Consider the following 14,576-nt stretch of genomic DNA (forward strand, 5'->3'; position numbering starts at 1 on the left):
AGTGTTAAAACTTTATACTTGCAAATAAATATAATTTTACGTTACAATAATAACGATTATAACGATAAGATACTAATATAATATTTTTTCTTTCTGTTTCTTATTTCTTCAAATTCTGTAAATAGTTTTTGTTTAGATAAATGGAGATTCCGTGGTAAGTTTATTAAGTCTCTAGACATGTAACTAAATCAATTTCGCATCACATCTGCTTGCCATCATGATTATTAAATAGCGTTCCGTGGCAGTGACAGAAATTTATAGTTACCTCATTACCACCGTTTAGTGGTCGCTACTGTCTCACACTACGAGATCATTAAAAGCTTCTACCAGAAACGCACGTGCTTGCCAAGATCCGCCCAAAAGTTTGCCCGATTGGCTGGTCTCGCGGTGACGTTGTGAGCACGTGGCTTTGGGATACCGCCTCAAGGAACGAAGAATTTGACTTGAGTGCTAAAAAAATATTGTTGGACACCGTGAGTAACCGCGACAAAACAGTCGCTGGTTTCAACTCTAATCCCTCGAACAGATCAGGGGGTATCAATGTAACGAGCTTTGCTTTGGCGATTTGTTCACTCGACAATAGACACGGTTTTTTCTTAATTAGACTTAATTCAAATATAATCGCAACACCGTAAAACTGTTATAAAGAACGCTATAGTAAAGTGCTAGAATTCTAAATATAAAGTAATAAAGTTTTAGTGAAATTTTATCTTGTTCGTTTTTATGCGCCAGTCAAATATAATGTAGTGCGGTCAAATTGTTTGCACAAATAGTGAGTGAAAGATCGAAGATAAATAAAAAGAATTAAGAAATATAACTTTTGAAGAAGTTCCGATGTTGTTTCCGATACCAGTTGAAGAAAACTAGCTTCAATTTACTCAAAATACTCTTTTTAAAATATAAGAAAGTTTATAGATGTTATTGTGTGCGTGACAATTGGCAATAATTCCGAATATTGTATCTCGATGAAACATATTTAAGAGATGTCCGATGAATTTAAAAAATCCGATTCGAAGGAAGCGAACAACTCTGCAGAAAAGATGAGATGTTCTTTTAGTATCGATAGATTATTAGCACCAAGCAAAAAAGAAGAAGAAACAAAATGTTCGCAACAGACAACCGATTTATTACTTTGCCAAGAAAGTGAGTAGTATAAGAAAAATATATTCTAATTATTATGATTTATTGCCAAGCGTTTAATGTCATGATAAAGGCTACACAAAATAATCGTATTTGCCAGATAATGAATCAGAAACGAGAATGCTTGTTGCACCCGATTCATCCATGTCAATGACGGAGGAAATTGAGCTTGACGATACCGACATGGTATGCTCGACATCTCCTGAGCCAGAGATGTATTACGGTAAGCTTCATTAATATCATTAACTGCTATGCATCTTCAGCAGTGGCATAAACATTTTGTAACATATCTCTTTGTGTAAAAAATGTTTTCATTTTTGTTTCAACTTAAGTTAATTTTTACTAATTACGATATCACGTTATTTACGTTTACATAATTTTTAACACTCTCTTGTAAGACTACTATTATAAAAATAAATGATATTTTAAACTTCCTTCTTCACGAGCATTGATTTAATAATATTCAATAACTTCTTAGTGCAAAAATAAATTTTCTCATACGATCGCTAATCACAATTTATACAAGTGTCCACCACCTGTATTTATTTTGTTAAATCGCTATATTAATAGAGAGCAAAACCAGGCAAAATAAAGATTTTGCGAGTATTTAAATTCGTCAATATATTAGTCATTAAAGTTATTATGATTAAAAACCGATGATATCGTTATTGTATTACTGTGTGAAAATATCTACTGTTCGCGGAATTTCATTAAAGATAATTAATCAATTTATATTACTAATGGCAATTGCCTGTGTTTTAACCGTAAAATATTATTTACAGGTAATAAACCACGCAAATTATTCAGTCTAATTTAAAATGAACATTTTTGCGAATTATATAAATTTAATTTTAAAAACAGTCTCAATTTTGAAGTTTCAATTATGTTAAAAATAGTGTAAAATCTGCAAGAATTTGTAATCTATTTACATTTAACTAACATTATGCACTAACATTAGTAAATAATATTATTTCAAAGAAAATGTTACATGTTTGTTTTAACAAATCATGAAAAATAAAGATTTGAAGAGCAGATTTTTAATAAGGTGGCAGCAATTGCTTATCATTTTAGCCTACATTGTCACAAAAAGAAATAATAGTAGTTTTAAATCTTTCACACACAATGTAGAATCTTATCAATAGAAACGTAGAAACTAAACGTAGTCTTCTTTAACTAATGAGAGACAGCGCAAGTGCGCGTACATCGTAAGATCTCGAAGGATCACTTTGAGCCTTTGAAGACGTCGAGAATTATTGCCATCCGGGACTGATGTTGCATCGGTTAAGACGGATAGGTGGCATATTATTATACGAGTACAGAAACGAACCGATTGTTATAACTCTACACAAGACTTCTTGCACTAACGAATTCGTAAGATCGTAGGGGTGAGGACCGTCGCTTGTAAGTTTGATCCATTACTTCCTGCAGGCTCCACGCCCACTCAATGTTCTTGCTCTTCGTTCACTATTTATCTGTCTCTTGCTAATTCTGCCACAAAAATATGGCAAAATCTGCTCTCTCGCAATAAAACTGACGATAGCAAGACATGTCTTTGAAATTCTTTCGAAACTCAATCCTTTGAAATTCTTTAATAAAGAAATCTACTTCTCGGATATTATAAGTGTGATAAATGTCTAAACAAATGTAAAAAGTTATTGATAAGAAATATTACAATTATATAATGGAAGACGCTTTTAAAATAAAAAACGCTGTTAATTCATTACTAGTTATAGAATATTCTTGAAATTTTCTCGAGAAACATTGCAAAGCTTTTGAATAAAAGTGTCTCCAAGAATAGTTGTTATCAGAATACAGTTGCTAGAAGTAGAACTTTAATATATTTCGCTCTCGTTACACACACACACACACACATCTAACGTAATAGAGAACGACTTTACGGATAATTAATACAAGAACCGAGCGACTCAATTCTGTGGCATCTCGCACGCCCTCGAGGGTCTCAACGACTAATTTCCATCCGAGGGCACGTAGCCTCGCCGTGATTTACACACCGTAATGGCCGACGCGATAAATTCGAGATCTAAGGAAAGGACAATTCTCGTTTGCGTCGTGTGTTGGGACTCTGAGATATGTGAGACGTCGCGTCCAACTACAAAGCCGTCAACGCGAGTACGTAAATCTTTGTGAGAGAACAGCGTATATAAGGACGACTCGCGCGCGAAAGAAATTTTACTTCTTATCTTGAGCCTATTATGATTTTTGGACGACATTTTGAACGATAGTTTTATATTCATGTTTGACGATTTGTATATTTTTATTTGGCTGAAACACGTACGCATGCATTACGTCCTAAAATATATTAATAACGTTAAGATAAAAATATTAAAATGATGAATATCTCAAATCTTTAAGTAACAGATTGAATAATCTCTTTCTGTCCAAAATTTATCTCGTAGTTACTGATAATTTAACAAAATTTCACTATTTGAATATTGCGATCTTAACTGCCAACAAAAGATCCATTCGTAAAACTATCCCCGAGGCAGATTTGCCAATCGTCGTGACTCGCGCTTGAATTAATTATCCTCACAGTTGATCGCGGAACGTGAATTTGCCAGTAACGTCAGACGAATGAGATTTGGCCGCGCTTGTTGCGCACTTCTGCGCGCTCTCGCGCCATTCGTCACTGAATAATTAGGAGACAAGTTCGCTGTGGCTCACAGCAATTAGGTAAACTAGAAGGCGTGGTGTTCTATTTCCGCAACGTTCAACGCGCTGCTGCTCTTCGAGCTCCGCTCTTCTTCGCCCTCCGTGTTGTCGGTTCCTTTTTGCGGTCGCTTCCTCTGCAATCCTTTCCTGCTGTTTTCCAGAGCTCATTCGTCAATGCAACCGAGTCAAAAACTCGACGACAAATGAGCCGTGCGAGACTCATCCTTTGCAGACTCTCTTTTCTGCCTTCTTTTTACATTTCCGGCTGCGAGCAGTGACGATTTCATGTGCATCACATGAAAAAGGAGTTAATACCGAACTTAGCTTTGATATTTATATCTTGACAGTTTTTATTAATCTCACGGCAATTTTATGCTTATATTTTGACAAAGTGAATGACCGTATCATATATGATTTCGATCAGCTTATTTTCATCCTCTATTTAAATATTCAAAAAATATCAGATATAAAATATTGATATTATCTTATTTATCGCTACTGATTATAAGCTGTTCTCTATGAAAACCGCGAAGCGCGGACTGCATCGAGTGCGAACGTCAGTAGCACACTTCACGCAAAGTGAATTAGAGGCAGTACAGTTTTAGCCGACAATTTCGTTGTACGACTGTAGAGAGCTACGAAAAACGCGCGGAAACTGCGACAATTACGTCGTCATCTGTCTACAATTAGTAGCCAGTAAATGGCGTCTCGAATAACGTTACCGTAAATAGTTTTTACGAGATATTTATTAATAGTGCAAAAGTAAACACAGCGCAGAAGCTACTCCGATCTTATCATTTTTGTAAGTTCAACAACAACTTTTCATTTATTGTTTCTATATTATACTTTTAAGTAACATAATAATATATTACGATGTATTGTAATGTAAATATTGTACACTAACAACATAAAACTTATAAAACGTAGTTTAGCTAATGACTTCTTTGATTTTTAATAGCACACATAATGATTTATTTTAACGCGTACAGATCTTGAGAAATAAATTTTATTTTTTAAGAATCATACCATTAATTGGAAAAGCAATTTACTATATATTCAGAAGAAAGTATCAGTTTCGTACAACTTGAAAAGTTTTACGAAAAAAAAACATTTTACGTATATAATAATATTTCAACACAAATCAGTGTAATGTTTCCCGAGTTAATCGCGAGTGTTAAATTTTGGACGCTTGTCGCGGTGCCACGCTTTTTCGTCGGATGACGAATGGGCAGATAATTAGAAGATGATCCTCCGGCTCTTAAAAGAGCGCAGTCTTGTTACCAAACGCGCCTAAAAGCGAGACCGAAGACATCCTTCACGACACACGCGACGGTCGTGTACGACCGCGGTCTTGTAAGCCGGGATAAATATAAATATAAACAACTAACATACAAAAAGTCACGAGATTGATGAGGAAGAGAATTCCACGAAAGAGCGGTAATTGGAGCCCTCTCGCACTCGAACGACACGAGCTTGCGCGCGGTAACCTCATTCAAAAGCGATTAAAAGGATAACGATATAGCGCCCGCGAACAAGCGCAATGAGTTTTAAATGAATGATGATGCGATTTCTGTGCTCGCATTTATTATTTTCGTAATATTTTTTTGCTTCGTAATTTGCAGTTATTTAGTCGTAAACTGCGTGTTTGATGACTTACTTCTGATACACAAATGTTTGATCATCAAAAAGGCATTTACGTAATGCATGAATATTTGATGATTTAAGATTTATGCTTCCTTCGTGTGGGCAACATCAGATTATTATTATAACTGAATACATATGCTGTTGCTGATTAGTTTTGGAATAAAAAATATATTAAAAAAATATATTGCTCGTTCGTGTTGCACATCAGTATAAGATGCAGAATATTGTTGCAGAAGCGTGCACCAGCAGTAGCGGCGCGAATTCAACCACAAGTACAGACAGAGATGGTCAGGAGAAAACCGCCGCAGCTATTAGCGACGACGATAGGAAGAAAAGGCCTCGCACAGCGTTCACTGCCGCACAAATTAAATCCTTAGAGGCGGAATTTGAGAGAAACAAGTATTTGAGTGTGGCAAAGCGACTGCAACTGAGTAAAAACTTGAAACTCACGGAAACGCAAGTAAATATATCTGAGAAAGTAAATGAATAACAGTTGCTCCTGATTCTCTTAAAAGTATTGATAACATTTGTGCTCTTAATCACCCTAGTCTATTTTTATGTAGATCGTTAACAATTTAATTAAAACAGAGAGTAGGATATCTAAATTAGATGATTTCGTGACCGGAACAGGATATTGTACTCAATAAATCGCGATAATGTCTTCCGTAGACTTTCTTCTCAGCACCTGAAGCAGTTTAAGTTCCTTGTATTCTGTTTCTTACAATCAACTAGCTGTAAATTATGGGCTGATGGAATACCATATGTGCCAAGCGCTAAGTCGTGGCGCCATGGGGGAGGATCGTCCTTTAAAACCAATTAGCACTTGCCCACCCTTTTTTTCCCACGCACGTTATGAAAAGAAAGTTTTTGCCAAGTGTTAACTCTTTCTCCTAAAGATAGTTTTGTTTCATAAATCTTTTTCTAATACATTCATAATTCAAATATATATACATATATATATATATATATATATATAACGCTTACAAAAAAATTGTAAAACAGTTTGACAGATTTGTATAAGTATAATATGTGTACAAAAGATTATTTTCAAAGTTTTTCACTCTCTATAAAATAATCTTTTTCTTTTTTTTTACGCGTATTAAAATATTTAGCTTTTATATTCTTGCTTCGATCATACTTTAGCGAAACGAATTTTCAACGGATATTATTATCTTCTAATATTAACCGCGAGTCTCTCGCGAGAGAATATGTACTATAATTTTCCAACATGACGATTCCTCTACAGAGTATGCAAAGTGCGAGAGTTGCATAAGTCTCAAGAGTATACTTGCGCGATGTGTAATGTGCGCGATTTGATACCCACCCGCGCTTTAAACTAATTAATTTATGACGCGCACCCAAAATATTCGCCATCGCGAAGATTGCGCGTCGTCACCGGTCGGTTGCTTGCCGACAATAATTGCCAGCGCCGGTCGAAATATCGCGAACGAGCCGTTTAATTATCTCGGCAATCGTAGTCGAAAAGGAGAACGATCGGACGACGGATCAGAGGCAAGAAGGAGACGCGTCGTGTCGCAGACATAACTGTCACAATATTTTTCGGAGTTAACGAGCCAGTTCGGGAGGGTCTCTTTTCTCTCCCCTTCTCACAGGCCATTTTATACGTTCCGTCGTCGCGAGACTCGCATCCGCCGCAGAATGAAATGTACCGAGCGACGGCTGCTGCGTGCCGTCAAGGCGACGAACCGAAGAGGCGTCGATTTTTTAATTAGAATAGTCAAACGTACGTTTGCAAGAAGCAGCTACTACACGAACCAGATTCGTGGAACTCAGGCGGAAAATATTGATCTACATAAAAATGACACTTTGTTCAGGATAATTACATTACTATTTATGAAATCATCATTATGAAAAGAAGCGATGTTAAAATCATTTTTTATGTAGAATTTATAGTTTTAGTGCGATATAAAGTAATTAATAAAATAATTAATTGACGTGAATTTGTTTTACTTTAGTTTTATTTTAGATATACACATTATTGTATTACGGTTTACATTATACAAAAAAAGTTTTATTTTTGGGTGTTTCATTATACAAGCAATATTGTTACATAATATATTCACATGTACTATATATCAGAGCTTATACACAATTATTAGCAAAAGAGGAAGTTTTTGCAAGGGCCTCGGTAGCGCAGTAGGCAGCGCGTAAGTCTCATAATCTTAAGGTCGTGAGTTCGATCCTCACCCGGGGCAGATATTTTACTTCCCACTCAGAGCAAATGTCGAAAATTTTTAATTCATTTAAAAACTGTGCACAAAATAATTTTATTTCCGTTAATCATTACCGATATTTATATATTTTATATATCATGCGTAATTTTATATTTTAATTTCTTTATAGATAAAAATATGGTTTCAAAATAGACGAACTAAATGGAAAAGAAAATATACTAATGACGTTGAATTATTAGCACAACAATATTACTCAAGTTTAGGAATTCCAGCACCACGACCTATTTTTGTTGGTGATCGATTATGGTACGTATTAAGGTTTAAGAGAGAGTAATGATAATTTTTTATTATAAATCAATTAAACTTGGCACATATATTTTTTTTTATAGATATCTGGTCCGATAATTAACAATATTTAAGATTGGTTGTATTCGGCGATTTCTTCTGCGACCACGTTAATATACCTACATGTATCTTTTTGTAGGTTTTTTAACTATCCGGGACAACCACAACTAGGAGTACCATTGCTCCCACAACATTTAACACCGTTGCCATTACCTCCTGCATTACCCATTGTTCAACCATTGCCTAGTAATTTATCAGTGAGACAAACATCTGTTTTTCCAAGTGTATCGACCAATCATCTCCCGCACCATCTTACTCAGAGATTAGACTTCAGGCACCATGATCCTTAGTTTCGGATTGACAAAAGTTATAAAAATTTACATGAATATAATAAAAACATAACATCCATAAATTATAAGTAAATCTGTATGATTATTGATTGACATTTTTTTTATAGTGTATTTTTATAATGAGAACATATAGCGTATACACGTGCAAAATTAACTAATTTGTTTGAATTAAAGTATATTATAAATAAAAATGATACTTGTAAAGTAAGATTTCTTTTCAAAAAAAACGAACAAATATTTACATTTTGACAGTAATGATAAATATAAATAAATACACTACTGTAAAATATATCTCACAAACCATACAATACACATGTGAGAGGTGTTCAAAATAACTCATGAAAATCAAAATCGAAAAATAGAGATAGGGAGGATTGGAAAAACATCACGTAACTTTGCTTAAGTCACGCTTTAAAACATGCGCAACAAAGTCGCGCTCGAATGGTGCGAGGCACTACCGTGCCTCTTGATTACCGTTAAAAACCGAAATAAAGTTGTAAATTACTTGAGTTATACAGAAAGAGTATACCGCATATTGTATATAGAACAATTTTATTATGATATAAAAAATACAAAACTTTATATTATCACAGAGGAGATAATACTTTATTAACTCCCAGAACTTTATCATCATGAGCTGCTTGATCTTGTATAATTTTCGCATATTTCTCATTGTCCTGCAATTCCTCTTCATCTAACATTTCCTGCATTCTTTGTTTGTATCTAAAATAGTTTACGGTTATAATGTCCTTGAAAAATAAGATACAGATAAATAAATATATAAATGTACTTACATTTCACTATCTGGATTATTTTCCTGATTTCTGCATTTTTCTAATTTTTTCTCCAAAGCTTTTATTATCTCTCGTGAAGGAGTTTCTACACATTTAGCCATTGAGCGTATTTCTGAAAGATTTAATTTATTAATATAAACAAGTTATAGCACATAAAGAAACTGTGTGCAAGTTTGAGCAATATATAATAATTACTTCGCACAGCTTCTATGATTCCTCCCAATTCCTCTCTTGGAAACAGTATGTCGGTAACATAATTGTCTAAATTTGCGGAAGTTCTGGATGCCGCATGCAAAATCGCGGCCAATGCAATTTGACTTGGAGCATAAAGTAGAACACTGTCTGTTAGGAAAACTCTTTCTAAGAACTCATCAATATGTGGCCTTAGTTTTTCAGGATTTTCCAGACATGTATATCTTGTCTACAAAAAAAAGTAATTTTGTTTTACAGTGCAATATACGAGATATAAACTTACATATCTTAACATAGTTACGCACATACCTTTATATCAATCATTAGACCTTCCATAGGTCTAAAAGGATTATGAATTGTAAGATGGTAGTTCAATTGTTGCATAAGAAGCAATTCATTATTAAGAATAATATCAGATGCTTTTTCTCTATCACCCTTAATATTTGCCACAAATTGAGATATAGACACATTAAATTCTTCCACCTAAAATATGATACTCATATAAGAAGTCAAACAAGATTAGAAATAAAGAGTATAAAATAGAAAATTAGAAAAAAAAATAATTACCTTACATGCTAGGTAAACACAAGTAACTAAAATTTCTTTTGGATGATAATCCATCACACTGTTTCTAAGATAAAATCGTTTAAAATAATGCAAGGCTGTAGCTACAGTGACACGTGGCATTGGTGGATTAAATCGTCGACAGAAATCTCTTAGTTGTAATTCATAAAAACGCAATAATGTACGTTCCTCTAAATGTGAAAGAAAATGTTCCTCCTTTTCTTCTAGCTATTTAAATATAAATAGTATATGATAATATTTTTTATTTTATAAATTACAGTAGAAAAAATATAAACATTGAATGCAGTACTTGTAAACAAAATAAGAAATTATAATCATAAATAAATAGATATAAAACTGGACTCACAGTCATGTTAGCTCCATGTTTTTCAATAAATTCAGCATTAGTTTTCTCTCTCAAAGCAGTCAAATCACTCTCATCGCTGAACATCCAATAATTCCTTTGTGAACTTTGTGGAAACATCTTGACAATCCAATTAATAAAAAGCCAAAACTTATTTTACTTCAGCTTAATTGTTAATTCACTTTTTTATCAGTTGTTGGGTGAGCTTTGAAAGACTCACTTGGAGCCAAAACTTATTTTACTTCAGCTTAATTGTTAATTCACTTTTTTATCAGTTGTTGGGTGAGCTTTGAAAGACTCACTTGGAGCATTACAATATGACTGCCATTATTAAAACCTACTCAAACAAAACAGCGCCTCTAATTGCTAGTTTTGAAACTAGCCGTGTAAGTCAGCGCTATGTTCACAGATGGACATAGCACACATTGAGAACTACGTAGCCATGTTCACGAGCGACTAGTGCGTATAATAAGTCCAAATGTAGACATGGTTCTATTCCGAGCTATGTTCACAGCGTGCAATTCTATTCGAATGCGATTTTCGCGTTTAAAAATGTTTTAGTGGCTAAGACGCAATTATAGTATCAGGCATCTTAGCTTTTATTCCACTTGGACTCGTGCGCATAGCACGGAATAGAATTGCACGCTGTGGACATAGCACGGAAAGGAACCATGTTCATGTTTGGATATCGCGTACGAACCGACAAATCGCTCGTGAACATAGCTACGTAGTTGCCAATGTGCACCATCCGTAGACATAGCGCTGGCTTACAGGGCGGAAAAGTTATTACAGCATTTCATATGGCCTTGCCCGCTCTCAGTGTTCTGTCTGGACTTATCGTCAGAGAAGTAGGTTGAAGGAAATCATTCTAGAGTGCAGCACTATTATATTTTTGAGTAGCTTATATCTATATTGCATATATACATATATAATCACATATTTACTTATAATAAGTATCTAATAAGTATATTAGTTTTATAACAATTTATTGGTTTTATATATTATTTTTATATCTTCTAGTAAGTTTATATATTTTATAGTATTTTAGATATCAATTGCACATTTAAGTAAAACATTACACATGATTAATTATACATATAAAAATTCCTTAGAAAATAATAAATTAAAATTTGTTTTACTCAATTTTATAACTTCTTTTTTTGTAATAATTAAACTAGTAGAAACTATTTTACGAAAATGTCACAAGTCCACAGAATTTAATACGCATCTAAGCAGAGTCATGAACCAGTCTTGAACCAGCTGCAAACAGTTGCAACACACGCTGGAAAGGGGTCGATGCATTTTCTGGCAACCGGCGTGTACGCGCGGGTAATAAACAAGATCACGGGACCGGTCGATGGTGGGGTATGATGGGAGGGAAACAGGGATGATAGGAGGGGGGGGCGGGACGGGTGGCCGATTTTAATATGGACGCCCCCGCAAGCGGTTGTGCGTCCGATCTGAGTAGGCGTTCCTACGACCCTTTGTCAACCGACAACGCCGCTGCATCTTATCGCGATCGCAGTCGGGAATCTCCCATTCCGCTTCTCTGCCACGTTCGGCCCTCGAGGCCATCGCTGTCGCTGCCGCTTGTTCAAGCAAAGAGACGTCGAGCTCCTTCCTCCCGTTACATCGCCGGCTATAACTCTCCGCATCGTTTTTTCCACGTTGGTTTATGCTTTTTGCCGTGACTTCGTTGTCGTCGTCACACTTCGATCTGGCCCGCCGATCTCTTGATCCCCGGTACGCAGTTACTATCACGCATCGATCGGAGATAGAAACTGGTTCGGGTGCTTATCATGGATTTACATATCACGCGAAAATGCAATATATGTGCAAGAACTCAAATTTTATTTATACAAATTTCGAAATTTTTCGAATAGTTAATATTATTTGTGACGCTGTTTTGCAAATTAGAAAATAAATTTTATATTTCTCTTGCTAAGTGAGTTTTTCTTTTTACAATACAGTCTATAGTATAAGAAATATTTCATCATGTCTTAAGATGTGTTTGAAGAAATCGATTAGTTTATTTCTCTGCAATACGATGTGACCAAGTCTTTTAACATCACAATGTACAACTGTGATTCATGTCAAGGGCTCACACTATCGATTTGCTGTATCACCTGTTTCAACGGCAACGCTAGAAGTTCTCTCCTTGCGTTTCAGTCTTTATGCTGAAGTAAGATATCGAATTCGAGATTGGCGGGCGCGATCCACGAAGTCTACCGCTATAGTCGACGCCACTCGAGAAGCTCAATTTCCGTGAAGATTCCATGACGGGTGGAGAGAGAGATGGACGCCCTCCGAAAGTGAAGTACATCCGCCATTAATCTAATATTGCGGTCGCCGCCGCCCTCGACGTTGCGTGCTGCAACCCGGCCGCGTCAAGCTTCGCTCCCTTCAAACGAATGGAGTCGCGGTAAGCGCACGTGAGCACCGTACGTACACACAAGTACTATGCACACATTGCTATCAACGGATAAGAGAAGGACGAAGAGGAGGAAGAGGACAAAATGGGCGCGATGTGTCGGTCGCGCGCACTAATGTGAAATCAATGCCCGGTTTAGCTTGTGAGGTGTGACGGATAAAGTGGATTACTTTCGCACCTTCTTGGCCTCGCCGCAATCAAGAAGGACTTTTCAGCAAATCGGAAGATACTAATAAATTACTGCTGATGGTTGCAGCATGGATAACAAATATGAAACATATATTTATGTCAATCGGATATTATTTGGAACGTCTGTACATAGAAAAAAAGAAAATTCAACACATAACATAGTTAATGTGGCGCTCCGTCATATGTTTCAGCTAACGACGATATTATACGTCACGTCAGAAGGACGTCTTGTCGATAGACAAAGTTAATGGAATATGTAGATATAAATAAGTATATATACACTACGGACTATCTAGACAAATTGCTTCAGAATAAAAAAATTTATAAATTATATTAAATAAATTATATCGTCCCCTTTTCTCTTCTTCTAGTTATATCTTTTTCTTTTCAAGAATGCATTGCTGTTTATCGCTTAAGAAATCTTTCGTTAATTTTATCTATAGTCTTGCGATTAAAGTGATAATGTTGCACTCCAATTTACGATGAAACATTCTCGAAAGCGTATCTCAAAAAGTAAAGTTACTATATTTGCTACATCCACGCGCAAATATGGACATGCGATCTGTGGTACATCTTAAGGTGCGGCAACGTCGTTGATTACCCCTTAAAAAGAAAGGTATCACGCTCGGTTTTAACACTCCGATCGAGTAGACTGCGTGCACGCAAACCTTCGGTCGAAAATGTGCGGTTTGACGTGGCAGACGTCATGTTTGCATATTACATCAAACTGATGATCGCAAACTCCCTTTCCAGGAGAGTAACTCTCATTACGAGTGTGTGTTTTTTTATATGAATTATTCGCAAAGTTTAGTTTTGCATATAAAAAATAATAGCTTTACCTGTACGTGAAGAGAGCATATCTTATAACTATAGACTATTGTAAATATATTTATATTTGAAGTTTTCTGGAAGAAATAAGTTTTAATAGCAATTATGTAAGGCAATACATATATTGTACGATAATATTTACATGGTGATTTTTTTCACTATATTAGAGCGATGACATACAGTTTATCTAAAATTAAATTGACATTCTCTGCTAAAAAAAACCGCAAGCAAATTATTGCAAAAAAAAAACTAATTAATTAAGTGATTGATAATTATAATAATGACGCAAATTAAATTGACATGAACATTTTATCATGAAGTTTGAGACACTATTCGCGTGATACAACATGAGTAGCTATTTCATTCACATAATTAGCAAACGGTTAGTTAGTTAATTAATTACTCGCCACCTGTGAAGGGAGAGCGATGTATTTTAAAATATCTCCGATGTATACATAAATAATGATACGCCGTAGAGGGAATCGCCATTATTCTTTTATACGCACGTGTAGCAAAATTAAAATCTATGAGCCGAGGAAACATTCCTCGCTAAATTACAGTTAATTAAAAAACTCGTTGCGAGAAAAGTATCCAAGAAGATCGTGAGCTTTATGTGAAAAAAAATACATGCGCACACGAACAAATCTTTATGTACAAGAAAAAAACATATATCGGAAAGAACGAACATCGACGCTAAAATATTTTTCGGATCAAAGATCTTCGTTTATTTCGACGTTAGATTCGTGTTAAGAGGCAATAATTCACGTTCGTGGTAGATATACACAGTTTGTCCGGAAAGTTCCCGGACTGATTTTTTCTAGCGCGGGTAAGCGGCGCTATCGAGCGGTCAACGCTGGAACTACTTAGTAT

At 35.3% G+C, this 14,576-nt stretch overlaps 2 protein-coding genes and 1 non-coding gene across 3 annotated transcripts; 2 read left to right on the plus strand and 1 right to left on the minus strand.

The window, feature by feature from the left end:
* The first annotated feature begins 48 nt into the window (after nucleotides 1-48).
* LOC109852810 (homeobox protein ceh-2-like) lies at nucleotides 49-8,783 on the plus strand. Its single transcript, XM_020424317.1, has 5 exons — nucleotides 49-1,143; nucleotides 1,241-1,363; nucleotides 5,688-5,914; nucleotides 7,819-7,955; nucleotides 8,134-8,783. The coding sequence occupies exons 1-5, from the start codon at nucleotides 984-986 to the stop codon at nucleotides 8,342-8,344; spliced, it is 858 nt and encodes a 285-aa protein (XP_020279906.1). The 5' UTR covers nucleotides 49-983; the 3' UTR covers nucleotides 8,345-8,783.
* On the plus strand, nucleotides 7,598-7,670 carry Trnam-cau. The gene has a single exon. It is a non-coding gene; the product is annotated as a tRNA-Met (tRNA).
* An 85-nt stretch (nucleotides 8,784-8,868) lies between the features above and the next one.
* LOC109852802 (cyclin-H) lies at nucleotides 8,869-10,625 on the minus strand. The gene is made up of 7 exons (XM_020424304.1): nucleotides 10,496-10,625; nucleotides 10,262-10,413; nucleotides 9,898-10,122; nucleotides 9,640-9,813; nucleotides 9,334-9,559; nucleotides 9,139-9,250; nucleotides 8,869-9,067 (listed from the first exon to the last, which is right to left on the minus strand). The coding sequence occupies exons 2-7, from the start codon at nucleotides 10,376-10,378 to the stop codon at nucleotides 8,932-8,934; spliced, it is 990 nt and encodes a 329-aa protein (XP_020279893.1). The 5' UTR covers nucleotides 10,379-10,413; nucleotides 10,496-10,625; the 3' UTR covers nucleotides 8,869-8,931.
* Nucleotides 10,626-14,576: the final 3,951 nt, after the last annotated feature.

Source organism: Pseudomyrmex gracilis, unplaced genomic scaffold, assembly GCF_002006095.1.
Source record: "Pseudomyrmex gracilis isolate BER0280 unplaced genomic scaffold, ASM200609v1 scaffold_1, whole genome shotgun sequence".
In the NCBI taxonomy this organism is placed as follows: domain Eukaryota; kingdom Metazoa; phylum Arthropoda; class Insecta; order Hymenoptera; family Formicidae; genus Pseudomyrmex; species Pseudomyrmex gracilis.

Bases quoted from the DNA above. Each gene is read 5' to 3' on its own strand.
- LOC109852810 (XM_020424317.1), top strand. From the start codon at position 984: ATGTCCGATGAATTTAAAAAATCCGATTCGAAGGAAGCGAACAACTCT. The intron at 1,144-1,240 runs GTGAGTAGTATA...CGTATTTGCCAG, and splicing joins TTTATTACTTTGCCAAGAAA to ATAATGAATCAGAAACGAGA. The intron at 7,956-8,133 runs GTACGTATTAAG...ATCTTTTTGTAG, and splicing joins TTTGTTGGTGATCGATTATG to GTTTTTTAACTATCCGGGAC.
- LOC109852802 (XM_020424304.1), bottom strand. From the start codon at position 10,378: ATGTTTCCACAAAGTTCACAAAGGAATTATTGGATGTTCAGCGATGAG. The intron at 9,814-9,897 runs GTAATTATTTTT...ATCATATTTTAG, and splicing joins GTGTTTACCTAGCATGTAAG to GTGGAAGAATTTAATGTGTC. The intron at 9,560-9,639 runs GTATGTGCGTAA...TTTTTTTTGTAG, and splicing joins GTCTAATGATTGATATAAAG to ACAAGATATACATGTCTGGA.